Source organism: Fundulus heteroclitus, chromosome 7 (genome assembly GCF_011125445.2).
Source record: "Fundulus heteroclitus isolate FHET01 chromosome 7, MU-UCD_Fhet_4.1, whole genome shotgun sequence".
Taxonomy (NCBI): domain Eukaryota; kingdom Metazoa; phylum Chordata; class Actinopteri; order Cyprinodontiformes; family Fundulidae; genus Fundulus; species Fundulus heteroclitus.
The window spans coordinates 6,885,710-6,912,640 of NC_046367.1; the positions used below are offsets into that span (position 1 = coordinate 6,885,710).

Here is a 26,931-nt window from a genome sequence, read left to right on the forward strand (position 1 = left end):
GTTTTCTCCAGGAGAAGCGCGCTCACTCCTTCCGCGCTCCCCGCCAGCATCCTCCTCTGCCCGGGACACTTTCAAAGTTAGACCCGCTGCAACAAGTCATCCGCTGCGCTGGATCTGACCAGGACAGCGCGCCGTTTCTTCTCTGTGATTATTAATGCTATCATTATCCGCGCCTTGTAATCTTGTTGGGATTATTCGGTCTGATGGAGGAGGGATGGAGCGGTCCCGTTAGAAGCTGAAGTCCAGCGTGTCGGCGGCGGCTCCTGAGTTGGTCCCACCCCGCTGAGAGAGCGCCTCTCCCCGCCTTAGCCGACATGGGCTGCGGCTTGAGGAAGCTGGAGGACCCGGAGGACAGCAGTCCCGGCAAAATCTACTCCACCCTGAAGAGACCGCAGGTGGAGACCAAGACAGACACCGGCTATGATTACGTGCTGCTGGACTTCAGTTTGGAAGGTAGATCTGAACTCTTTTCTTTCAGGCCACTCAATGTTGTTGTTGTCCTTTTGCAAGCTCTCTAAATGTTTCTCTTCCTTTGGCCAAATGTTTCATTTTATAGTCCCGTAACAGTTATGGACAGATCATGGGGATTAATAGAAACAAAACACATGTAACCTAATTAGCTACTGTTATCATAAAATATTTTTTTCTTTCATTTCTTGCACTAATGAATGGAGGCTGTCCAATCACTGTCCAAATAATCAGTCAGTAATGCATGTTGATGCTTTAGACAATTGACCTACAATCATTGTTTAGAAATTAAGCTCTTTTTTTTTTTTTTTTTGCTTTTTGGCACTGAACAACATATCATAATCAAATATATAAAGTAACTTGTGGAATAAGCAGTAGGATGAAAGTTGTTTGTTGCAGTTGTAGTCTTATTTTAATAAATTTTTAGTTTAGAATACTACTTGTTTTTTATATTTATTTACACTGACTTTTGTTAAAAACAATAAGGGGGTTTAGGACAAGGGGGGAAATTTAGATTAAGGTTAGGTATGCACTGGTAATAGTTCAGGGTTTAGCGTTATTGTCAGGTTTAAGGCTTAGAAAGGGCTGAAAATGACAAATCAATTGGTCAACACATGGTCCACTACATATAGCTGTGTGTGTGTGTGTGTGTGTGTGTGTGTGTGTGTGTGTGTGTGTGTGTGTGTGTGTGTGTGTGTGTGTGTGTGTGTGTGTGTGTGTGTGTGTGTGTGTGTGTGTGTGTGTGTGTGTGTGTGTGTGTGTGTGTTGGCCCATTCCTTAACTGAGATGAATCATCCGCTGGCTAAATGAGCATCAGTGACATGTAAACTACATTACCTCGCCTGCTTGGGGATATAAAACACAGAATTGATCATAACATGCTGATTGACTTACTTGAATGCACTATATTTATGAGAGCATTTTTATGTGGGAAGATAAATCGGTTTAAGCCACATTGTTAGGGGGCGTTTGCTCTCGCCACTGGAACTGAGACATCAGAGGCTCTGCTCGCAGGCTGGCAAATGATGTGGATGTTGTGTTTCACCCTGGGTCCGACCTTTTATAAGAGGCCCGATAGTCAAAACTAGCCCCACATTTATGTATGTATGGAGAGAATGACTTTCAGAGATGTTAAACGGCTTTCTCTGAAGTAAGGCTGAGTGTTTTCCTTTAGGTTTTGGATACAGTTAAACTTGTTAAAGAAAATTATCCAGATTCACTGAATATTTCACTTTTAGGTATGAAAATGTGGGCTAGCCATTTAGTCTGTGTTGTGGTGGATAAGGTAAAGATGGATTCTATTAAGTCATCCTCAGGATAACTTCCATTCAAATCTGGAAGTAGGAACTTGAAAGGTCCCTTTGGAATTTTTCTCTAAAACAGGGGTGAAAAATACATTTTCCAAAAAGTCCACATAAGCAGCTATTACTGTTATCAATGAGCTGATCTGCTGAATATCATGTTTTCAGGTATATATCTGATAATAAAATAACTTATTTTCTTCGGGTAACAGCCCACATTGACACTGAGCAATACCATATGAACTATCATACCTCTAACTGTGGCTTTCTAGTTATTATTGAGTAATTATCATTCCTAAATTATTATCTTTTATGGAAACAAATTAGCGAGGTCCTGTATGTCACTGTCCAGTTTTTCTATAAATGCACTACTTTACCATTAGCTGTACATAAATACTGATGCCCAAAGAACTATATTCTATATATCCTGTTTATTTTATTGGCATAAGCAGAAGTGTTGTTTAAGATAAACCCGAAGGGTCAGGTTGTTCAACAAAAATTATGAAAAATGATTCACAGTTGCTACCCATTGTGTATTTTTTTTTTTTTTTTGTTCCTTTGTTTTTTGGGGATTTGTGTTGTGTGTATACCATCTAATTACTCTTAGTGTGTATGAGTCACCCCAGGCTAGCTTCTTAAAAATAAAACTGAGCCAGGGCTTTAAATGCTTCTTTGAAAGGAGGGGATCCATGAGAGCTGCTTTCTATCAGCGAGCCATAAACCCAATCGCTCCTGCAGGAGGACTGTACGACCGTGCTTACATAACTACTGAAATCAGGAAACGGAGGACAGTTGGATTAATATGTAAAAAACAAAAAACACAAAAATCTAAGTAAAAATTTCATTTTTAAATAAAGTTGCAGAATGAATCCTTCATGGATATTTGATTACCGGTTTCCATGTGGTGAAGTCCAGAGCCTGTAAAGCGACGTGGAGGTGACGTTATTGTCCCGTTTGTCGAATGGGCCCAAATCATCAAGTCTGAAGTGTTTGCGAGTCATTTTCTTTCACAAAAAAAACAAAAATGTTATCCTTTTTTATCTGCCCAACAATAAACAAAGCATGCAATATTTCAGTCAAACAAAAAGTAGTTTGTGGAATAGCACTCTAATTTATTTTAGCTCCAAAGCATAAAAAAGTTTAATTTTTCAGTGGCAGGATTTTGGTCACTATATTTGAAAAGGATTGCCATATTTTAAGTTTAATGAATCAATTAAAGCAGGGTTTCTCAAACGTTTCGTGACCAGGAACCCCTGCCACTTACATTGAGCCAAATCTCGATGTAACTGTTGTCATACTTCCTAATTTTAGCTGATTTGGCTTTTAACTTGAAGTGGACAGAGTTAAATATGTGTCCATTGTGTTACTTAGCTCAACCCCGACACATCTTCAGCAGTGCCTCCTCAGGCCCGACAACATGCGGTTCATGGACCCCAGTTTGAGGAAAGCTGAATTAAAGGTATAATGGACAATCTTATTTCGGCTTCACGTTCTGGGGGATCCCCTTATCTATTGGTTGTCCCACCTGCCAATCATTGTGATGTGCTCACGTAACCCCAATGTGCTCGTTTCTTGCTAGTGCTGCGCACTTCTAATGTTTATGCATCCAGTGTGCTTCGGTTCATTGTAGCTCTGCTGCCCTCACCGTATACTTTGAAAATGGCTGAGCGTCACAGGAAGTGAACTGTCTTACAAGTTTATGAGAAGAAGAGGAAGGCCTCAGAAGAAACGAATAAGACCAGAGTGTATTTGGAAGATTCTTTCACCTGACCTAAAACAATGGGTGATGTCTCCGCCTGCCCTTGATGGCTGCTGGTGGACCAGAGACACAACTAAAACATGCAAGGACATTTGATACTGAGGACCAGGGTTAAAGAGGGCTGGGCAATAAATCTATGTCATCGATAAATTTGAATTTGCAATTTATCAAGATTTTAATTAGGAAAAATCAAGATTTTTTTTTTTTTTTTTTTTGCCATTGCACTCCTTGTGCTTCCAAGAAACTTTGTGTTATGTCAGTGCAAAAAGGGGGAAATAGTTTTTATAATATGTTGCAATGTTGAATGTATGTTTAAGAAAAATATATTGTGAAGTCTAGCTCGTCGTGTAATATCACAAGCAGCAAACTGTCGTGCCATTATGTACTGTTTTAAGTTATTTAATGTTTAATAAATAACTCTGTTAGGTCTGTTAGGTATAGTCCGGTGAATATCAGCCCAAACAGCTGATATCAGGACAATAGTTGAAAGAGTGATTCGAGCTCTGGTGTTTTTCTAACAGCAAACTCTGCACACATATAGAATAAAGTGACAACTTCTCTTCAGGTTCAAGAATTTATCAACAGAAATAAATGAACATCCAGAGAACATCACTATATAATGCTGTTTGTCTGAATTATAACTGTATTTCAGTCAACAAATCCTCTCTGCTAGGCTAGTGAAACTTACCTACAACCACGAAGCAAAATGAAGATAAAAAGAAGCTAAGGAACTATGGACACACAAAGAAAACAAAAGGACAAATAAAATATTTAAAAAAAACATCATCAGAATGATTCAGTGAATCCTGGTTCACAGCTGATCTAAGTTAAAGAACCAAAGTTCATCTTAAAGAAATTAGTAGCACGTGGCTCCAAAAATGTGGACTGACTCACTGCTGTGCTTACATGAAAAGGACTGGCCACTGGATTCTGACGGCGTCATTTCTTCCAAGATCTCCAGGCAGAAAAATATTCCCTCTCCAATTTATCAGAACCGTTTATCTGCCTCTTAAATTTAGTCTCAAGGAAATTATTTTCACTACAGCTAAAATATTACATAAACCTGCTCATGTTCCATGTTGAACAGGGCCCTGTTTGTTCTGGCGTGTGACTGAAACCTTCCTGCTTATTTGGCCTTAAAGTAGGCAGATATTTTAATGCTAGTTTTTTTTTAATCATACTCATTAGGTACAATAAATATAACATTATAGAAAGACGGAGTGAAACTAGGATCTGCATTACTATATTAAACTACCAACTGAGCGTGAGGTTCAGCAGACCTTTCCTGGCAACAGGGACGTTCATTCAGCCTGTTAAAAAATAGGTCACCAATGAGTGTATTCTCTCTTCTAGTGGCCCACTCCCTCCAAGCACACAAGGACACACACACACACACCTTCGTATGCTGCTAAATTAAACTCTGCACCCGAGATGTAAAAAAAACCACCTGCTGGGAAATGGAGTCTAATTTGAACAGCATTGCTGGTTCGCTAAGGATAATCCCTTCATCTGGGTCTCCGACTGGCTGCTTTCACCGTGACCTATTTGGAAGGAAACGGTGATTAAGTTGTGAATGGGAGCTGGGGCTGTAAACAGCAGGCTGGGGGAAAACAGTGAATCACAGAGGGGAGAGCTGCTTTCAAAGTCAGGAATCATGGAGGCTAAGCAGTGGTGCGCTCCACTTTGGATTGAGCCGTGATTTTGCACGGAGAAGGACAAGTGTCCTGATTGAGCAGCCACCGATTGATCGTCGTAGAACTACTGCAGTACTGATGTTAGGAACATTTTAGACTTCATACACTGTAGTATTAAATAGCTCAGAATGTTTTTTCTATCAGCATCTGCTTATTTCCATGCAATGCTGAACCTTCACGTGTAATAAATGGATGATTGTTCACTCTTACTGAGTACTCTTTTTACCCTTTTACTCCGAAAATAACATTCACCTATTCACACACATGTTCACAAAACTCCCAGTTCGCACAGAAAGACCAACAAAGGGCTATAGTTTTGTTTAAGGATGCTTCAACTTGCTGCAAGGGATTGCTTTTCCACCCCTAACCACAGCCAATCCACTGATTTGTAAATACTTCTTCATATCAGATAACTTATGAGAATAGTCTCTTATCATGCATGTAGTCTAGAACACCTGATTCTGAGATCACGTAGTTATTTTATGTAGTTCCTACTTAATTTTTTTATCAGGTGACTTCCTCCGTCACACACGGAAATGCACTGATCCAAATAGAGCTTGTTGAGAACGTGCTGCATTGAGCGATATTGTTTCCAGTAATCCAGTTTAAACCGACGTGATCATCATCATCATCATATTCGTATCAGGCAAACATTCTCGGTACATTGAAGTAATCATGTGTGGTATTACGTGAAATCAACAAATGTGTGCTGTTCTGTTGTAACGCACTGTAACAGAAAATTTACCCCGTAGTGTCCCACACTCCCGACTCAAGCGACACAAATTCCTTCAGGGATAACTTACTGGGTCATCTATTGCTTTAATGCCCGCTCCATTATCCCCCATCAGAACAGACTCTGCTTACATTTGCACGGCTAGTAGACACTCAGTGCTCCATAAATAAAGATTCCGTCTTTACTTGTGAATTTTTCCCTATAAACTGTACCCTGATAGTCTTTTAAAGCAAAGGCATTCATTGTTCAAGCACTTTTCATACAAGTCCACTCTCCCTATCGCCACTCTGTGTATGATCAGTTGGTATTCGAGTCAACAAGCTCGGCTCATTGACTTGTGATTCACGGTGACAAGCTGCCCTAAAAAGATTGCAGTAGGACTCAAAAGGTTCAGAGCTGGACTCAGAATCGATCAATTCAATCACATCAATGGTTAAATGATCTCTCTGCTTCTCCTTGAAACTATGAAGCATTTCTGGGACACACAGATTGATCTTCATGTACTCACCATTCCACCCACCATGCTCGTCTCCACCCCACCCCACCCCACCCCACCCCCCAGAGCTTCCAGGAAGCTTGGCCTCATTTCCCTTTGACTGCAAGGAGACATGATGAGAGTCTGATGAATCTCTTTAAAGTATCTCATGGCTGTCCTGAATATAGTGTATATAGAATAAATGATGTGCATATTCTATCTCTGTCAGAAGGTGAATGTATCAGGACTCCATCAGGACACGTAAAGCTATTGATCCTTGATTGCTGACTGTGGGCCTCGGCTCAGTAGCCACCAGGATTATTCTGCTTTTCTCCACGGCAACGCATCGTTTCCCACCAGAAAATGGAGCTCAGTGAAAAAGGATTTGAGAGTGATCCATCTGTCTGGGTCTTAAAGGATTACCTTTTTTCCAGCTAGGTTGTTTACCATTTAAGTGCCTACATTAGCTGTTTCCTCACACATTTGCTCTCAGTCTGAAATGCTCTGTAGTTTTCCTGATCCAGTTGCTATACTTAGTCTATTTCAGGCATGTTCTCCATTTTAGCGTCCTGTAGTCTGATTGTGTGTGTCAGTTTTTCAACTGACACGCTCGAAAGCAGATATTTACATGCACTATATTAAAACCATTCTCCTTTAGAAGCTGACATTAAAGTCTAACATTAGCGTCTAAAAGTTGTCCAGCGTTAGCTAAGTTTGGATCACCAAAATTTGGAAAACATCAGAATGACAAGAGAATTTTTAGAGATTTTCTTTTTTTCCTTTATTACAATTCAGAAGTGTTATGCATAGATTTTGTTGCATCCGAAACTTTCTAATTACAGCTCCTAGCTCCTGTTCCTTGGGTTTTCATGAGGTCAACAGTAAGAACTCTATCATTGGGAGGAAAGGAGCTTCGGATTCTGGACAGTCTTTAACTCATACGTCATTACGTGGAAACACACATGGAGGATACGAGTCAAATCCGGGCCTACGGCTTTTCAAAAAAGAACTCCAAAGTGCACGCTCTCTTTTCTCTGGACACTCTGGTTAATTTCTGTAAGGTAGGCTGTGCTTATGCATCATATCACGCTTATAGCTCCTTAGCGGCAGTAAGGAACCTATGCTAAAGGAGGTGTGAGAGGAAGCATATCTGCTCCTTTTCCCACCTCCTTCCTTACTGTACTATTTGGACCGCACTTACCTTGGCCAACACTGATGTACTTCTGCTTTGGCTGAAGAGTCCTTACCAGTTAGACATTTTAGGACCCAGCCATCAATAGCCTTCCTCATTTGGCATACAACCAAACCTCTCACCTAGAACAAAACTGTTCTTTGAGGTATAACATTGTTAGCACCACTTTCCTTCCATGTAAAGCCATTATAAGGTCCTCTTGTTCCTGATAGTTTTAAACCCAGAAACATGATAATCAGTAGGAGGTGTCAGGTGCCCTAATGTAAATTTTATAATAGATAAACTCCCTGCTTACATCCCCACTTTTAATTACCATAGCTGATCAGGCCCTTTTCAGACATAGTCACTAAATTATCCATATAATATAATTATATTTATCTTTATTTATACATAATATTTGCATGTCTTAAAATTACAATTTCACTGGATTATCTGAAATAAATTCTTTTATTCTTTCATTGAAATTTGATTTAGTTGGAGAACAGTTTAAGAATCAAACCAAAGCTGTTGGAATGGAGTGACAATAATCTGCTGCTGTCCCTTCTGTGTTGTGCGTACGTCGTCTTATTCCAAAAAAAAAAAAAAAAAAAAAAGATCTGATGTGCATGTGCCACACTTGCCACACTTGGCTGCTTTTCTGATTGGTGGTCTTAATGACTGGTTCATTTCTAAACACAAGGAGCAATAGAAATGCACATTGGCTGACAGGAAAAACAAGTCCACGTGAGTTAAAGCAATAACCTTTTGGTTGTTTTGGCACATAGCGGACAAATAATATGAACAGGACATTAAACCAATTATTCCTCCTTAGCCCATTCACAGATGTCCAACAAACATTTAGCCGGTAAACGATGCTCAAACATCAGCTGACAGAAGGAACCTGCTTCTGAAGTTAGCGTCTCATTTAGCTTTATTTTCTATAGATAAATCAGGAAGCAACACTCCTTCAAACAGGAGCTACACACAGTTTGCTGACTTCGCTTCATAAGAACAGAACCCGCCAAATGTCATTTAACTATATTATAACATAAGGAAAATGTTGTAAAAAGTTACCCGTTTTATCCTCAGGCCCTCCACAAATATAATTAAAAAACATGGGGCCATTTTTGGGTGGGAGTAACTAGCAGCAGCAGATTAAAGTGACAACAGCTTCCACTTTAAAGGGCCAAGAAATCCTAACACAACTTTCTTCCATACTTATTTTTAGTCCACTGTAAGCAGAATGGATCATGGAAATGATGTATACCCCCAACCTGTTATCTCTACCTCTTAATACCTTAATTGCGCCTCTGTAGGTTGTCCTGTGGCGTTAACTGATCATTCAGGCTGTAAATACAGTGTTTTTGGGCGTTTCCCTATGCTGGTGAGGGTGTTATTTGTATCCACGTTGTGACACAGGTAGGCCTTTCTGCAGTAAATCCCCTCAGATTGTCACTTACAGTTAGCTCTTAGCTGAGCTGTATGAGCTCTCTGGATAAACAGAGCATGCACCCTCAAGTATGATCTATCTCCAGTATGATCTATCTCCTATCTTTAAAGAAATCAATGAATGTGTGCACATTACCCCTGGCCAGGAGTGGTCCTCGAAAGCTCAGCCATCATGTTCCTCTTGGCACAGCCCATCGTACAAGTACTCTAATTGGAGTCGGGGGTTAACAGCTGACATGAAGGGCGTAGACTATAGCAAGCAAGGACTGTAGGGAGAGTTGGGAGGGAGGGAGGGAGTATGGAGGGATTTACAGTGGTGGTATGGTTTAACCTGTCGTTGAGGTGTTCTCTAATCTTCTTCTGAAAGGTGGTCAGACCTGCTGTGCCTTGGGCCATTCCGTCTGCCCGTAATCTCTGTCTGATCTCAGGATCCAGTGCTGGATTATTTCAGATTAAAGTCAGTTTTCCACACAATAAATTTAGAGCAGCTTTCAAGGACATGGAGAGGTTATTCAGGGCTGGTTTCATTGTGTGCATGACTTCGGAGGAGACGTGAAGGACACACAGAAATGAGGCTGCAGTTAAAGCTGCAATAGGTAACTTTTGTATAAATGTCTTTTTTTACATTTTTGTTAAAGATGTCACTATGTCCTGACTGTAAAATGTGAGACAGATCATCTGCTGCTGGAATGGTGAAATGGGTGCTGGATCTTTTAAGTTGCCGGCCACAGGCGGTCAGGGCAAATGGTGCTTTCTCCCAGAAGAAGATGTCACCCACCGTTTCTCCACATGGGTGTGTTTTACCTCCGCTTTTCTACATTCTCTATACAAATGACTGTAGGAGCAACCACAAGCACAGGATGCTGACCCAGATTTAATCAGTCAGCTCCAGGAAAACGAGCTTGATCATGGACCAGCTTTGGTTGACTTTGTAAAGTATTGTGACAATAATTTTCTGAAATTCAGTGTTCTTAAAACTACAGATGTGACAGTCGACTTCAGAAGGAGAACCTCTCTCATTCTTGTTCCCTTATTGACATCAAGGGTTCACAAGTGGAAGCAGTAGAGAGCTAAAAACAAACGGGTAGAGTGAGTCATTCACGAGAGTTTGAGCCATGACCTCAACCATCTGCATAAAAAGAGCCTTATTTTCTGCACAGACTTAACACTTTTTTATAGATTCTTTTTCGGTTGTTGCTTTTTGTAGCACTAGTGGCTTGTTTTTTCAAAGTAGGCTGACAGGAAAGGGGGTTTGAGAAAGGAGGGAAGAGATGAAGCAAAGGACCACAGGCCGGAATCAAACCCAGATCAGCTGCGTGGAGGAGTAATGGGTCGTGATCACTACCCCTGCACCATCAGAGCACGCCCTGACTGAACACTGACAAAACACTAATGGGTTTATTCTACATGTCCTTTATTGACTCAATCTTAACCTTTTGTATTGCTTCATGTAGGTAATCCTACAGCGCAGAACAAAAAACGCATGTCAGACATTGTCGAAGCAGCCAGTAACTGTTGCAAAGCAGCTCTCTGTCTAATATTTATGATGGTCAGGTCTTGCAAAAAGCCACAGACATGTTCCTCATCCCGCACTCTCAGAGGAGTCAGGCTACTCCCCGCTGGATGTGTATTCAGGCTCCTGAGGGCCAAAAGTAATAGCTATATATTTTTATTTAAGCCTTCAGCAATTAGAATGATCAACCTGCACTTGGTACCTAACTAATGATAATCATTTATTGTTTGCATTGACTACAGAATTTATTTTACTCATTTTATTGATGGCCGATTTTGTTGTGATTGTTGTATATGTATGCATTTTGCCTGCCTTCCTACTTTGGGAAACTAACAATAAAAAGGACTCGTGACTCTGACTTTGCATATTACAAATGTTATCAAAAGGAAGGGTCAAGACTAGAAACCTTGACTCATTGCATAAAATGGATGCATTTGCTGATAAAAGGCTTTGAAATGCACAGTTCTTATTGTTTTCACCACAAAAGCAAAACCGAAGTGTGATGCCACAGGAACCAACATATTTGTTTCAGGAAGGCTTTGTCCTCGGCGGTACATAACTGAACATAGCCGGAGACTCCACAGAGTCTCGGTAAAGCGCTGCAGCAGTGCTCTTAGGCCCGTGTCGTCATTTCCATCACACACAGACCTGTGTCTGTCTTTGACGCAGCTCTGGCTTCCAGCCTCGTCCTCAGCGCTGAGATTTCTCTGACTGAGAGTTACAGGATGTTTGTGGCCGAGTCGAATCAAAACAGAGGTCCTGAGTCAAGTTAGCGTCTCCTGTTCCGATTTGCAGTTCTGTCCCACATTTGTAGCACGGCGGGGAAGAGTTTATCCTCCCAAAGAAGCGCTTTTTGTTGTTATTGTTGTTTTCTTTGCTGCCCGTTGCCAGGCAGCGGCCTCTTTTTTTCTCGCCTCCGCAGACGTGTTCATAAACCGCTGCCCTCTGCTCTAAAGCTTTCTCCCTTATTCAGCTCCATCACCCCTCTCTGTGCCCTCCCGATTCTCTGCTCCCCTTTAAACTGCCTTCTTCTTCTTTAGCCCCCTCCCCTCTTCTTCCTATCCTCCTCCTCCCGATTTTTCTCCCACGCAGCTCTGAACAGAGGACTCAGTGTGCCAGTCGAGGGGTCTGGCGGCAGCGGGGGGGGGAGAGGGGGTGTGGGGCCTGAATCCAGGGAAGGAGGAGGAAAGCAAAATGCTGCTATAAAAGCCTCGTTTTGAGGTGTTTTGGTGTAGCACAGAGGTTCTCTTGGAAGGATTTAACAGCAGCAACCTGAGATGCTCCTGGGTGATGAACAAGATATTCACAGTCCTCAGATGTCTGAAAAGTAATGAAATGTTTTGAACCTGTTTTTAAAGATAAGTATGGAAAACAAAAATACTTGCTACAACTTTATTCACAACTTGTTTTACTTTAGGCTTCTCTGTTGATTTTTATGATGATCTTAATCTTTCCATCTTTCTCTGATTTCATGATCTACACGTCTTCTTGACATCTCACAATCAACCGAAAGGTCCCGATACGGGATGGGGGTTGAAGTCAACCAACCAATATAACGCTTTCCAAAAATAAAAAAAAATAAAAAAAATGGAAAGATCGTATCTTGTTGTGTATGTGTGTTATGTGTATTTATGGGCATTCAGAACCACTGTCTGCCTCACTGAACTTTCATTGGGGCAACACATAATGACAAATAAAGATTCTTGATTGTTTTCTTTGCCACGTCACAATTTCGAACAAATAAAAAGTGAACAATTCTACTGCTTTTGTTTAGCTTGTAAATATTTTTAGTTCTGGGTTTTAAATTGGACCCAAGCTTCTTGAACTGGGTTTGGTTGAGGTGCCAAACAAAGCATTGCAATTTCTACATCTTAGATCTGATCCAACTTTCCCATTAAAAAAAAAACAACCTACATTTGTGATAGCCTCCTACCAGTTTACTTAAACAAATACTGATTTTCAGCACTGTGATCAATTATAATTTGTTGGGAGGGAAATGGATGCTAAAACCCAACTGTTTGTGCTCAATTAATTAATGTCAGCAAAAACTGACAAAAACTCTGTTGATTGTGAGATGTCAAGTCACGAAACAGGAGAAAGATCTAAAGATTACGATCATCATACAAACAAATGTAGAAGCTGAAAGATAGAGTGGACAATTTTTTCAGAAATGTAGGTCAGAAACATTCAAGTCCCTTTTTGAATAAAGACCATCCTACCTGCTCTCCTGCTCCTCAGGGGATCGTGTGAAAGATAAATAATTTGTCATTTTTATTAAGAATCCCCATTAGTTGTTGCCATGGCAAACAGCTAGTCTTCCTGGGGTCCACATTAAAACATACAATAAAAAGCACAGTCACAAATGTAAAATTTCCCAAAATGTCATTTGTCAACACACCGTAGTTTAGAAATTATCAGAGAATGCACAAGAGAACAAGTGAAATAAAACAGCCAATAAAACAAAAACACTTCAGGGCATCAAATGGAGTCTTTTAAAAAGAAAATTTACTATGAGTGCAGCAGATGTACTGAGGCAGAATATTCCAAAGCTGCAATGATCTATATGTAAAAGATCTCTTTAGAGCATTGGTTTTTGGACCTGGTAAAACAAGCTACCCATTACTGGAACTTCTAGTGTTGTGATCATGAACAGAATTACTAAATACAATCTGGCGCTACGTGAGCATGTCAGAATGATTGGCATGTGGGACAACCAGTAGATAAGGCGATCCCCCCAGAACTTGAGGGACAGAGGGGGGTGTGGGCTGGACCAATCCCTGCCATTTGGACCAAACTGCGGGGATTGGTCAGTTTTAGGCAGGCCTGCAGCTCACAGAGATCAGATTTTTTTTGTTACTATTTCTGAATACATAATCTAGTGACTACTCTCAGGATGGAAGGACCATTTCACCCAGTATAACAAAAAGTGTTTCTGAACATGATAACCAACTATAGCTTTAAAGTTAAAAAAAAAAATTTAAACTGATAGCAAATATTTTGTTTGCCATACTTATCTTACATTAATGAGCAAAATCTTACCACTAGGTGGGTCTTGAGCACTGTCTGTAGACCAAAACAGGATGTGTGAGAAGCCACGCCTCTCTCTACCTCCACTCCAGCTGCACTCTGCCCCCCTTTTCCCTCCCCTGCTTGCCCATCGCCTCCTGTGTGCATATTTGCAAGGATAAATACACAGAAAACAGCATCACCTTTCGGAGGAACATGTCTTGTGAAGAAGTAAGTAACTATAATGGCGTGAGCAAGAAAAGGTTTTGATCCGCTGCACATACTCTTTACCATTTTGCTGCTACGCTGCACTGCTCTGACGGTGGTATTTATGGGCAGGGAGGGGCTAACAACTCAGAGATGGTGTATAATATCATAACATATTTCATCTAAAAAGATACCTGTAGATCTTCACATCAATATTTTCTCATTCTTTCTATCTAAAATAATGAGATTTCACTCATTGCTGCTTTAAGGAACCTTGGATATTTTCTGTATCAGACTGTTGAACTGTTGAACTCTAAAGTGGACTCTGCACAGAACAAAACTTTATGGCCATTTCGCATCATTATTTTTGCACTGCCAACGTTGCTGAACTTTTATAATCGATTTAAATTTAAAAGTACACAACTGAACGTTTACTGCATTTTTGCACCATTATTATTTTGCACTGCCAACTTTGAACTTTTCAAATGAATGCCTTTTTTTGCACCATTATCTTTGCACTATAAACACGGTTGAGCATTCTTCTGCACACTTTTTTAAAAACTGCTTTTCTCCTGCACTGTTGCATCCTTATCACTGCTGCACTCTATATTGTAATGTTATTTTTATTTCAGTTACAATCTCATTACATTGTCGTAAGCTGTATGCAACAAAATTACATTTTGTATGCACTCTGTGCATACGAAATGACAAAGTTTGTCTAAGTCTCAGTCTAACCTTTAAAAAAAATGTTTTCTTATTATTCCAAATTGGATGTCATCTAAGGGGTCTTGGTTCCTCCAGGTCCGTACAAATTGCAGCAGGTCTAAAAATGTCTGTGACCAATACGACATACGGAACTTGAATGTACTTCAAGCTTTGAAGCTGTTGTAAAGCCCACAGGAATGCCAGTAAAATGCAGCAGTGTTTGCCCAGATCCAGCTTTACGGTGCAGTCTGATAATGGGCACCAGTGAGACGGCCCATTCAGAGGCCCCGCTGATGTCAGCGGTCCGCAGGACGTCCAGATCTCTGGGTGCTTGTTGGTTAGAGAGTGGGGTGGGAGTGTTGTTGTTTGAAAGCTCCCACTTCCAAAAACACACACACACTCTTTACTGACTTTATGTTGGTTTAACCCCATTTTCTGGAGCTTTTGCTTTGATATTGGTGAGGCAGGCAATCCCCTAAAATGTTAAAAGTAATGGCTTTCAATCACTTTAGAGGGCATTACAATGACTCTAAACATGTTTCTGCCTGAAATGAGCTCAAAAAGAGGTCTTTCCCAAATATGTCTACATTTCCGCAGCAGACCACATACTTACATAATAAGCAGTAATTGCTACTTTAATGCATTGGAAAATAGAACATTTAAACCATTAGATGCATTAAAGGAGACTTGGTAAGAAGAGATCAGAACTGCATGCTGTGTTTCTGTAAAGCTTAGGCCACTTTTAATATCTTTAAGATTTATATTATAAGAGAAGCTATAAGAATAGCATTTAGATTTTTTTTTGTAGCCCTCCTAGTTAATTAGTAGCAGCGGCGACATGATGCAGTGTGTGAGAGCATTCACTGTCAAACTGGGCTGTACTATTTTAAAGCAACGGAAATGATTAGAGTTAACGTTTTGAACTGGCTTTAGCATCCTCTAGTTGTGATTAGCACTATTAGTAGTGTTTAAACAGCAGCTACTATGTTGCATCCCTTCTCCACCAAACCTGAATAAAATGAATTGCTCATCACCAGATGTCTGCAGAGCTAAATGATTGAACGCTGAATAGGCAACTCAGGTGTGTTGCAGCAGGGTTGCATCTAATGGTTGCTGGGCAGTAGCTTGGCACCCCTACTGTAGAGAAGATGGATCCTTACCTTAACTGTGAGATTTCCTGAAGGTTGTCAACATCACCAAATCTAGCATACTCCTTAAATAATAATAATAATAATAATAATAAGAAGAAGAAGAAGAAGAAGAAATAAACAACTTAGAAATTATCACAAAACACAAAAGAAAACTCAGGGATCCCTTGGTCTTTACAATAACATGCTTTGTTCAACAATCCCATAAAGAAATAGTAAATATTCATTTTCTGCTAGTTACAGAAAGGCCATGGGTCATCTAAGGTGAACTTGTCCTGGGTCAAGGCTGTCAGCTGGCCTGTTTATGGACATTATTAAAATGATTCTGTTAGTCCAACCCAACAGCGCTGATGTAAAGAAGCAAGATGATGAATGGTGACTCGGGCTTTGTGCACGAGACAAACAGCTCCTTTGACCTTTACAAACCCTCTGTCCTTACAGGTAGCCGTCCTACGGTCCAGTATGTGTCCTCCTTGTCTGAGTTGCCTCAGGCCCTGCAGTCCTACTACACACAGGGCTACGTCCTGGCTGCACTGCACCCCATCATTCTGTCCCTGGGCCGGAGCCGCTCGCTGCCCTTCAGCCTGCTCTACCGCGCCATCCTGGCCCGTCCCAGACCCAGGTACGCCAGACCCGTCCCTACGCCCGGGCTCATCGATGAACTTCCTCCAGTCACGGCCATGCTGTCGAGTAAGAAGATGAAAGATAGATGAGGTCAGCTGCATATTTAATAGGAAGTCTCAGATGGAGGTCAGACTGGAGGAGGGGAGGAAATGTTTGGTTCAATTTGCAATTGCTTCAGATTCTATTGGCTACAAAGTCACTCAACAACAGGGGTTTTCAGTAGCCAATAAGGAAGAAGAATGTCTGAACTCTGATAGTCGATTGGCTGTAATGTTGTAACTGTCATGAATTTGTTGTAAGCAAGGCAAAGGTGTATGGAAGAAACATGCCTGCTGGCACAAAGGTCCACAGCTGCTGTCTTGGGAAAATGAAACTGAAGAGCGACAACATAGTTGTTCTTAATATTATGGACCAATACGAACAGGGTGGGTGAAACCGAAATATCTGTCTAATACATACAAACCATAAACCATACCTTGAGGAAACAAAAGAACAGAAAAAGGACACTTCAGCTTTCTCTACCCAGATGAATGCGCTGTATTTAAAAACCTAAATCAGATCTGCAGATTAATGAGGCTTTCTCTCATTTCACTCACTCTGAAGAGTGTTTGGTTCAAAAAGCTGTTCACAGCTGCTGATGGAACCACCGTGTGTGGAGCAGGGAGGAGACAGAAAGCAGCCGCCCGCCGCTGCAGACTGGCTGTAACGGCTCTGACCCAAAGAACACTCCGCCGAATCAGTGCAGCGCAAATATCCTACCTTTAAAAATAATTTTAGTTTGTGTTTTAAAATCCTTATGGTTCTTCTTGCCTTGGCTGAGGTAAAATCCTCCATCTTAACTCTGTGAGGCAAACTTTGGAGCAGATCAGATGGACTCATCTCCCCTCTCTGCTTCTGTCACCACCCGTTACCTGTGCCGGCAGAGAGAAGCTAGGCCTTATTTATTAATATCCACATATTTATCCCAGTGAATTATGGTATCCTTAAAACATATTGAAGACATTCTTGCATATACAATCTTCCAAACATTATTTTTATTTTTTGTTTATTATTTATATCGATTTATTCACTTTTTTATTTCTTACAGTTTCTCACAGATTTATTTAGTGTTGATGTCACACAGTGATGCTTAACAGCTGCAGAGTGCAAAATGCTGACGGCTGGAAGCGGGTCGTCATCCTGCTGGAGGGCGTACAAGTAAACAAGACCCTAGACCCCCTCCCTGAGGTTGCTGCATTCAGAGCATTGGTGTAGCCCAGGGTTCCAATGCCCACACTTTCATTAGATGGGGAATTTGTGGTGGATTCTCGCTGTGCAGGTTTTCATGTGCTCCAAATGCGTATTTTGACATGTTTGCACCCAGTGTGTCTGGATATGCCCATGCTGCCACTTGCTGTTCTCCTCACCTGTGCAGAACTGCTGGGATGGCAGCCGGAAGTCCTCCCCTGCTGGTCCTCGTAAATGATTTATTTGCAGCCGTCTGCAGCTGTTTGACAGCGGCGGATCGTCTCAGTTTAGTTGGATTAGAACAGAATAATCCTTTAATTGTCCCGCCGTGCGGGAGTTCAGGTGTAAGGAAGGGAAACGGTCCACAGCAGAATGAAAACATACCGTGCGGTGTGTTGCTTTGATGTTAGCGCTGATTCTGCTGGGCACGTCTCACTGCCTGTTGTTCTTGTGCTTCCAGCAACCAGATGGCGTCCACGTGTCACAGCGCGCCTGTGCTGAGGGTGGAGGACTGGCCTCTACCAGGAGACTCGCTGACCAGCGACACTGTGCGGGCGCTAATTGACAGGGTCAGCTAGCTTCAGCTAAACCAGTCTGAGTCTCGTCAAAGCTTCGACTCCCTTAAACTCCTTGCAACAAACCTCTGAATATTCAGCCTCATTGAAGCACCAAGCTTTGTATCTAATTGAGCTTGCGTCTGCCACGTGTCCTGCAGGTGAACAGCAGCGCACGTGGAGGCGTTCAGTTCGTTGGCTCTGTACTGCAGCAGGTGAGCGGCATCACCAACGGCCGCGTGCACAGTCCCAAACGGAGCTGCCGGTCGCCGCCACGTACTCCCCCCCAAACACCGCCTGGAGACAGAGAGCTGGAGGACAACACCTACGGTCCTGGTAAGACCCTCGCTGAGTATTATGATACTGGATGTTTACTCTCAGAGCCGGCGATCAGGAAGAATCTAAAAATGCTTGCCAATAGCAGCAGGATATTGGAGCTGAAAGGAAATATTGCAGGAATATTCTAAATAAAGAGACACGGATGCATTAAAAACAAGTAGTTATGTCAAAGATTCGTCATTTTAAGTCTGGTTTTTATCTGGTCAGTGTATTGCATGTTTCTACTCATAAATCCGCGTTTCTCTGTCTGCTCCACAAGACTTGAGGCTGCTGGTGTTCTTCCACTCCTGGCCCCCAGGCTGCGCTCCCCTAGACTCGCTGGGCTGTCAGTACCACCAGGGGGCGCTCTCCATGAGGGTTTCCAGAAAGGGCCAAGTAGTCAGTGCACTGGAGGCCGACTGGCTGGAGCTGACTGCCGCTTACTACCGCAAAGGCTGGTCGCTGGTAGACTCCTTTGTGTACTGGGACACGCCTAAAGGTTGGTCTGATGGCTTGGCTGAAGCTGCGCTGACTGGGGTAACAGCTCCTTTAATACCACACCGTCATGTTGAATCTGAAGCCAAAATCAGGAAAACCCACAAAGACAAAACAAAACAAAATCACACACTCGCACAAAACTCGAAACGTTCCAAAAACTGATAGTGGTGACCTGTGGTCGGCCTCAGTTGTATGACTCGACCCATTATTACTACTGAGACAAGTCCACAAAGGCTCAAGCCTGGAGAATTAGGAGACTGGAGTGGCAGTTATTTGAAAGCGTCACTAGATAATGCCATTGTCCTGCTTTATTTCTGGCTTGTCGCCTGCCGTGCAATGGCGTACCGCGAGCAAGCTATTTTTAGAACGTGACGTCACGAGACGTCATATCACGTGGTACGCAGTAGGGCAAGCGTGCTCTGTCCGCCGCTGTTTCGCTGTAAAAGAGACGTGCGTTACCATTGGTTTTACTCATAAAACGACTGCTTTTTCCAAATCTAAAACTATGGTTTTTAAACATTATTGCTATGGAACGTGCAACAGCGACTCGAGGTACGCTGATCGGCCGCATATGAAGGATGTTTTCTTCAAGACTGCCAAGGAGAAATGTGTGCGCTGGATTCACCGGTGCGGTCGGCCTACACAACAGTTCAACCCGGAAAAAGTTACCAAATTCACCTACATATGTAGCAAGCATTTTGTTGGAGGAAAGGGCACAACCGAAGAACATCCTGACCCAATTCCAGCGACATCAAGTAGTGAACAGGTAAGAGTTTTTTGAATACCATTTACATTTGTCAACCGAGCAATCGCATGAAGCGCCTGCTACCATGATAGCATATAGGCTATCATGGCAGCTGAGATGTAAACAGTTGTTTTGTAGCTACCTATTGGCAACATATACCGATTCCTGGACGGTGATTATAAACAGAAAAAAAACGGTCGACGACGCCATGAATGGCAAGCAGGAAAAAAAACCAACGACTTACCGTTCGATCAACTCGGCCCGTTTTCCGGTCTTTTTAAGCCCTTGACACTCAAGCCATCGTTTGAGCTGAAGGTTGGTGTGTTCTTCGACAGTGCGGCCAGTAAACCGTGCGCCTGGGACATCGTCTTGCGAAAATTTACCGGCTATAAAGTCGGTCATATCGCTGTTTCTGTTGCGCGTGTAATGGCTGGTGGCTACGAGCGCTCTCTACCTGTTAGCCCTACCAAAGCGGCAAGGGGCGTTGCTCTTGAGATGGTGACGTCACGTGCGCGGTACGCCATTGCTCTCGCCTGCTGTGCAGGCCAGTGATAACGTCAGGCGAGCGAAAGTGGCGACATTGTGGTGCCATTTGTGCTCAATGTGAATGCACCTTCAGACACTGAGGAAGGTGGTGATAGGCAGGTTTGCAAACACTGTAAGAGACTGTAAGCAATGTAATCAACCAGTGACGGGCAGCCGTCAAAGGTCGGCTCCTTAATTGGGGCGTGGCCACCTCCATTGATGTGTTTTGAACCACCCCTGGAGTCTTGAAAGGTGATTGGTTTTTGCAGGTTTATTGCTGATTGTCATCTACAATGGTTTGGGGGGTGGGGGGGATTATAAAATCTCAGGCACCAGGGAAGAGTACATGTGTAGGTATGAAGTGAAGGTGATGTTGGTGGCCTTCATTACAGCTGCTGTCACATTCCAAATCAACAAGGTGTACTTCTATAAAGTCAAGATTCTACCCCCAGTTTCCCAATACAAGTCCAGTACCATGAGCCTTCACTAGATCAAAAAATCAGGTTTGAAAATAGCAAAGTAGTAATAGTTCAAAGTTAGCTAAAAGAGATTCTACCTAATACTAGGTCTATCACCCTAAAATCAAGTAAGAAATGTTAGCATTATTATATTTTTGAAAAGTATATATCATCCAAAACCAGGTCTAAAGCCATCATTCCATAGATCATACTGCTTAATCATATGAACTTTTTCTAGCCAACTGCATTAGCATACTGGAAGCTTGGATCGCTGCTTTGGGAATGTTTGCTGTGGTGCTGCTGTTGTGGTCAGACTGGCTCATCATTAAGCCAGCAGCTGCAGAGGTTTTCCTCAGGTTGTGCCGCCTGAATGAGACAGGACAGTGGGAAGGAACGGAGCGAAATATGCCCAGCATCTGCAGCTGCCTTCACTCTGCTCCTCCTGGAGAAATGCTTACCTGAACGCGCCTCAAACAGAACACTTCAGGACATTATTTGTTTGTTGACATTACAGCAGTGAGCGTTGGCTCTAGTATTTGATGTAAATGTCAGCTGTTTCGCACAGAAACGGGACGTGAGGCCATTGAGGTCGGGAGGACGCTCCAAATTTAGATCCAGAAGGAGACAAAACAGGAAGTGGCTGATTTTTGGGTGTAGGAATCTGTGAGGAATGGGAAAAGAAGAACGAGCAACGAGTCGAGGGAACTTCCTGAGTCTCAGTTTGCTCACACACAAAAACAGTCAAGTCTGACTGAAAGGCTAACTATATTCATTCAGTTGTTGTAAACTTGTGGTACAATTTAAACAATCCTGTTTTAACTTCGTTAGATAATTGCAGGGGACAAATGTAAGAATTCAGATTGCCTAATTTATAGACAGGCAGCAGCAGCAGCCTCCTCGCTCTCTCTGTGTAGAACACAGGGGAGCCACTAACCTACAATTTCTAATAACTGGGTCATTATAACTCCAGTGACACTCATGAAATGTGCCTGAGGGCTGCAGCCACACTCGCTTGCAGTACTCCTGAGGCGTCTTGTGTTCATTGCTGCTAGAGCTCCCCCTGGTGGGGAATCATTCAAACGTGTCATTAAAATCCCAACGTTAAGATGTGTTTGTGTGTTGCAGGCGAGCCTGTTCCCAGATCTCTGGAGGGACTGTTCGTATACGAGGAAAGGAGCACGTCTCCTCCTCCCAACGACACCATCGTGGTGGAGCAGTGGACTGTCATCGAGGTGGGTAGAGGTGGCCCATCCTAGCTTGTCTGCCAGCGCCATCCTGAGGCCCTGCTTGTTCTTTCCATGGTGTTGCTTAGTCTGACCACAGACACTCTAAAGGCCATGATTTCACTCTAAAACTGGATGTTGAAGGGTTCCTAGAGTGTGTTTTAAGCGAAGTGGATCCTTTGCTTGAAACACAAGAACCAACTGGAACACTTTTTTCCTTATTTCTTTAAAAAGATATGCCGTACATGCATATTCACCCCCTTTAGTCTGATACCCCTAAATAAAATCCAGTGCAGCAAATTGCCTTGAGACGTCCCCTAATTAGTAAATAGAGTCCCTCCATGTAAAATTTAATCTCAGTACAAATGCAGCTGTTCTGTTTCTGGCCTCAGAGGTTTCATTGTCCCCGTTTTCACGGCAAGCAAATTTTTGGGGGGTCAAGTGACTGGGTCAGGCTTTTTAAAACAAGCGGGATCGCTCAGAAATGGCCAATATCTGATTTGGGCCACTTTCATATGTGGTCTTGAACCGGACTCATACCTGATCTTTGAATGGAATGTGACTCCAGTGGGAACGATCAGGATGTATTTGGTGCGACTTTGACGTCACTTTCCATTGACATTTGTCACAACTTTGTGCCGGCGGCCGCTGGAAGTAACAGCAGTTAGCATTAGCAAGATAGATGGCAACTGTGTGCCATAGCAATGCTCTGTGAAGGAACAGCAAGATGTTGGACCTCATTAATACCATCTAAACGGGACGGCTTGTACAGGAACCGTTTGGACGAAGAATGTGGCGAATGGCCGTGCAAAAAATCCTGCACACGGAGGACCTTGTAATGCCGAAGAGGTATTCACTCGTTGCAATCCATTGTATCAGCGTTCAGCGGGGACAGCTTGTCATGATCTGCCCCGGCTGCAAAGCGATACAAAGGAGTGTCCTGCCTTTGGAGTCAAAAGTAAAGGCACTAACACATATAATTTAAGCTTGCCCTCGATTTCCTACAGCTCTAAATGAACTCGGCCTCAGTGAAGTTGTTGACATCCCTGCCCTGCATTCCTGGCTGCGTCCCCACATCCAAACAGACATCTGTGCTAAACTGGCACCCAAAGCTGTGTAAAACGCAGAATATGGAGTTTCACTGTTTTTTTATCCGTGCATTTTCCACCCTTAGCATACACGGACACAATATATGCTGTCCATTGGAAACTTTAAACTATTACACCTATATTTTCCATATTTCCTGGACCAAAGTGTGCTGCTTGGTCAGTTTGGACCTGTAGACAGTTCACACTGGAATCAGTTATAGGCAGCATTTTGATGTGAACGACCTCCCTAAAAATTGGAACTGAGCATTAAGACATCGTTATTAAGACCAAGAAACCCAGCAGTGAGGTCAAGGAGGAAGTGGTGGATAAGTTTAAAGCACAGTTAGGTTCTAAAACAAATATCCCAAGCTTTGAAAATCTCCCAGAGCTCTGTTCAGTCCATCATCTGAACATGGAAAGAGGATGGAGCACCTGCAGACCTGCCAAGAACTTGACATCCACTTAAAGAATTCATTCTAGAATTGCCCTGCCTATGGTGGCTGCATGTTGGAGTAGCTCTGTTTTCATTCTGATGTGTTCTTTTTAAAGTACTTCAATTCCTCCTTTTGTGGATCCAAGTTGTTTTTTGGATGGTGTTTGATGCTGTGCAGCTGGAACGATTTTTGGTTTTGGTTTTTCATTTTTGGGACATTTGTTATAGTGCAACTCACTGGTTTTGTACAACTGGGAGAAGCTAAATAACATCTCAATAGCTGAAATAATCCTCAAATTCCAGATGAGCTGAAAAGGAGGCGCCAAGGATGCAGGAGAGAAGGAGGAAATTTAAGCCATCTCCTCCACTGATTATAATGGGCAATGCAAGATCTTTGGGAAAGAAAAGTTGGGTGAACTCCAAGCCTTAACAAGGACCCAGCCAGAATACTGGCAAAACGGGGTTCTTCAAGGAATTGTCTCAAAGAGACTAACTACAGATGCATGCCACACTTTTCAGATTTTTATTGTTTTCCTTCCATTTGACAAATATGCACTACTTTGTGTTGGTCTATTACATGAAATCCCAGTAAAATATGTATGCAGTATGCAGTATTCAGCGACTGATGACACCTGGATATGTCGTTTGTGCAGGGCTCCAATGTCAAAACGGACTACGGGCCCCTGCTTCACACTCTGGCCGAGTTTGGCTGGCTGCTCACGTGTGTGCTCCCCACCCCCATCATTCGGCATGACAGGTATGTGCCAAGTCGTTTATGAAGTTGTCTAAGGAACCTCATTTTGTTAACACTTTGTTGTTGTTATCCTGGCCCTGCTGCTGTGATGTGAGCAGTGATGGGAATCTGGCCACAAAGCAGGTGGTGTTCCTGCAGAGGCCGGTCAGAAGTTCCACATCCGGACATCCGAGGAGCCAGGTGAGATGAGACGAAGGTCCTTCACGTTCTCAGTCCTAAAAAATCTGGCTTCTACGGGTCCTGACTCGCAGGTCTTTTATTTCATTAATTACTGCTTCCATTAAACAGACCAGCCGAAACTGACATGTTAAACTGGATATATCCTGCTTTTTAATGTCTTCATTTTCACATTGAAGACATTCAGTCATGGTCTTTATAAAGTGCAACTGGAACGCCTTGGCCTGAATTCCTTGTTATTGTTGCCCCACAGCCCCTCTTCTACCCCTGTTCTGAGGAGCGTCTGAGAGCAACTCGTTTTGGCGCTGTCTCTTTAAATCTTCACTCCCCGCCCTCCTCCAGGTTACAGAGCGTTCCCCTCCACCCTGTTTGGCCATTTTTGCTGTGTGCCGGGGGACGGCGTGATGAATTGTGTGGGGTTAACAGCAGAACAATTTTTCGTATCCACTTGTAGTGTGGTTATCTTTGAGCTTGAACTAAAAAATTGCGTCGAAAAAATGTTTAAATGGCGGATTTGCAAACCTGGTTACCCGGAAGCCTATGACCTTATTTAGCTGCTGTGCAGCAAATACTGTGACGTTATTGTTCAAAAAACTTTATAGAAAACAGAGAACCCTGAGCGAATTGGAAAATATGACCCAAGTGGAATATAAATCATCAGCTAAATCATCAATAACCATTTTAATACAGATGGCACTCCATGAAAGTTTGTGCATGAGTGTATGTTGCTGCGCTGCACCCCTTAGGCTGTGACCATGAAAAAGAACAATTAATAAGGACATTCTCCAGCTGATGAGCCACAGAAGCCTACCAAAGTGACAGCTAGATCTACTGTATTTAACACGGTTTAAGCTGATGTCAGCACATAAAAACCTGCCACGGTGTAGTCAGATCTTTATTGTATTCAACACAGAAGAAACTATGAGAGGAATGAGTTGTTTGCTCGTCAGCTTGTTTCATGGTGGCTGCCTTCTGCTCATCTCCACAGACAGCGGTGGCACACAGCGACGTGTCGAGTCGCTCCGTGAGTCGCGTGGTCAGCGGCTCCGCCCCCACAGGAGACATTTCCCCGACCGCGGGGGGCATCGGGGGGTTCCCGGTGTTCGGAGGCGGCTACTCCAGCTCCCTGTCCCACCTGGAGGAAGGGGGCTTTGAGCAGGAGGAGGGAAAGGCAGAGGTCACCTGCATGTAAGCAGGAAGCAGAGCTCTGCAGGGACGGAAGAAAACTCAGGACCTTTTTGGACCGATTTTAATAAAGCCATAAGAAGGAGTGAGGAGCTGCATCACTTTTCGCTCTTTAGTTTTGATCTGATGATCAGGAAGGGAAAGCTGCCCCACTGTTCTGACTCCTGACAGGTCTGAGCTGGACTTCTTCAACAACCACAGATGTTTCATCTCCATCTTTACCGTTCAGTATTTTCCACAGAGATCCTTCAGTCTGATGACGTTTGGTGTCTAAAATTAAACTGTTGTAAAGATGGCAGCACTTCTTAGTAAAAAGGTATTACCTTCATGAACAAGGAAGATTTTACATGGTACTGCTGATATGCTGCAGTACAAGTTATTTTAAAAAAAATGTAAAGGTAATATTGTAAAGAACGCATCGGTTTTATATCTTAAGGGCAACTTCTGCAGGGCTGTAATGCATTTGCTATTGTGATCCACTTGAGAATTATTGTGAGAAATGTTGCTGCAAAAAAAATTCAGAAATCCGTCTTGTTGTTGCAGAAATTCCTGAAATATTAGTGCTGATGTTAAGCTTGGCATTGATGTTTATATCTCAGTTGTTGCCTCCCTGTTTCTCTCTGTGTGCATGCTTACAGTGCCTTGCACAAGTATTCCTGCCACTGCAACGAGTTTGATGTGTTTGATTGGGATGTGGCAGATCAACATGGGCTATTGTGCACAAGCAGAACGATAATGGATGGTTCCCCACCTCATTTTTTCCAAATAAAAATTGTAAAAATGGGGTGTGGGTTTATATTCAGTCTTTTTCCTTCTGCTTCACAATGATGCACTATTTTGTGTTGTTCTATCATACAAAATCCCAATAGAATACATCAGTACCTTACCTTCTAGTACTATAATAAAACAAGGTTTGTAGTAATAACGTAAAATGTGAAAACCTTCATGGGGTGTGAATACTTTTGCGAGGCACTTGGTGCTGTATTAAATAAGGATGCATCCAACCCAGAAACATGCAAAGGGAGCAGCTGTGAAGCTTCCTCTGCTCTCCATGAGCTTCCCAGAAACCCAGAAACCTGTTTCCAGCTGCCAGGACGAAGGAGACAGATGACGATGAGTAACTTGGACATGTGGGAAGAAGCATAATCACTTTAAATAATAGGCAGTGTGCACCGCCCAGACGTGGGTTCCACATGGTGTCCAACATTTTCTAAATGTCAGTATTGTGTTCCAGATTTCCTTTGAAAAAGTTGCATAATTCCCTTCTTTTATTGTCGAAGTTTTCAAAACCTCCAAATCCTGTTTGTGCATTTTTTTTATCTCCTTTGATTTTTTTGTTTTTATGTCATGTACTTGTGCACTCTTTAAATTGAAAAAAAAAAAACATGTTTTTATTATATTAGATGCTCATCCCTCGACTTGGAGTGACGGGCTCTACAGCATGGATGACAAAGGTCACTAACCAGAAATAAAACTGAGGGATACAAACTAAA

The 26,931-nt window shown here is 42.6% G+C and overlaps 1 protein-coding gene across 1 annotated transcript; it reads left to right on the plus strand.

The window, feature by feature from the left end:
• Nucleotides 1–26,931, plus strand: rftn2 (raftlin family member 2). Its single transcript, XM_012859877.3, has 9 exons — nt 1–453; nt 16,071–16,251; nt 17,941–18,049; nt 18,196–18,370; nt 18,633–18,851; nt 21,704–21,810; nt 23,976–24,079; nt 24,175–24,256; nt 25,242–26,931. The coding sequence occupies exons 1-9, from the start codon at nt 315–317 to the stop codon at nt 25,443–25,445; spliced, it is 1,320 nt and encodes a 439-aa protein (XP_012715331.2). The 5' UTR covers nt 1–314; the 3' UTR covers nt 25,446–26,931.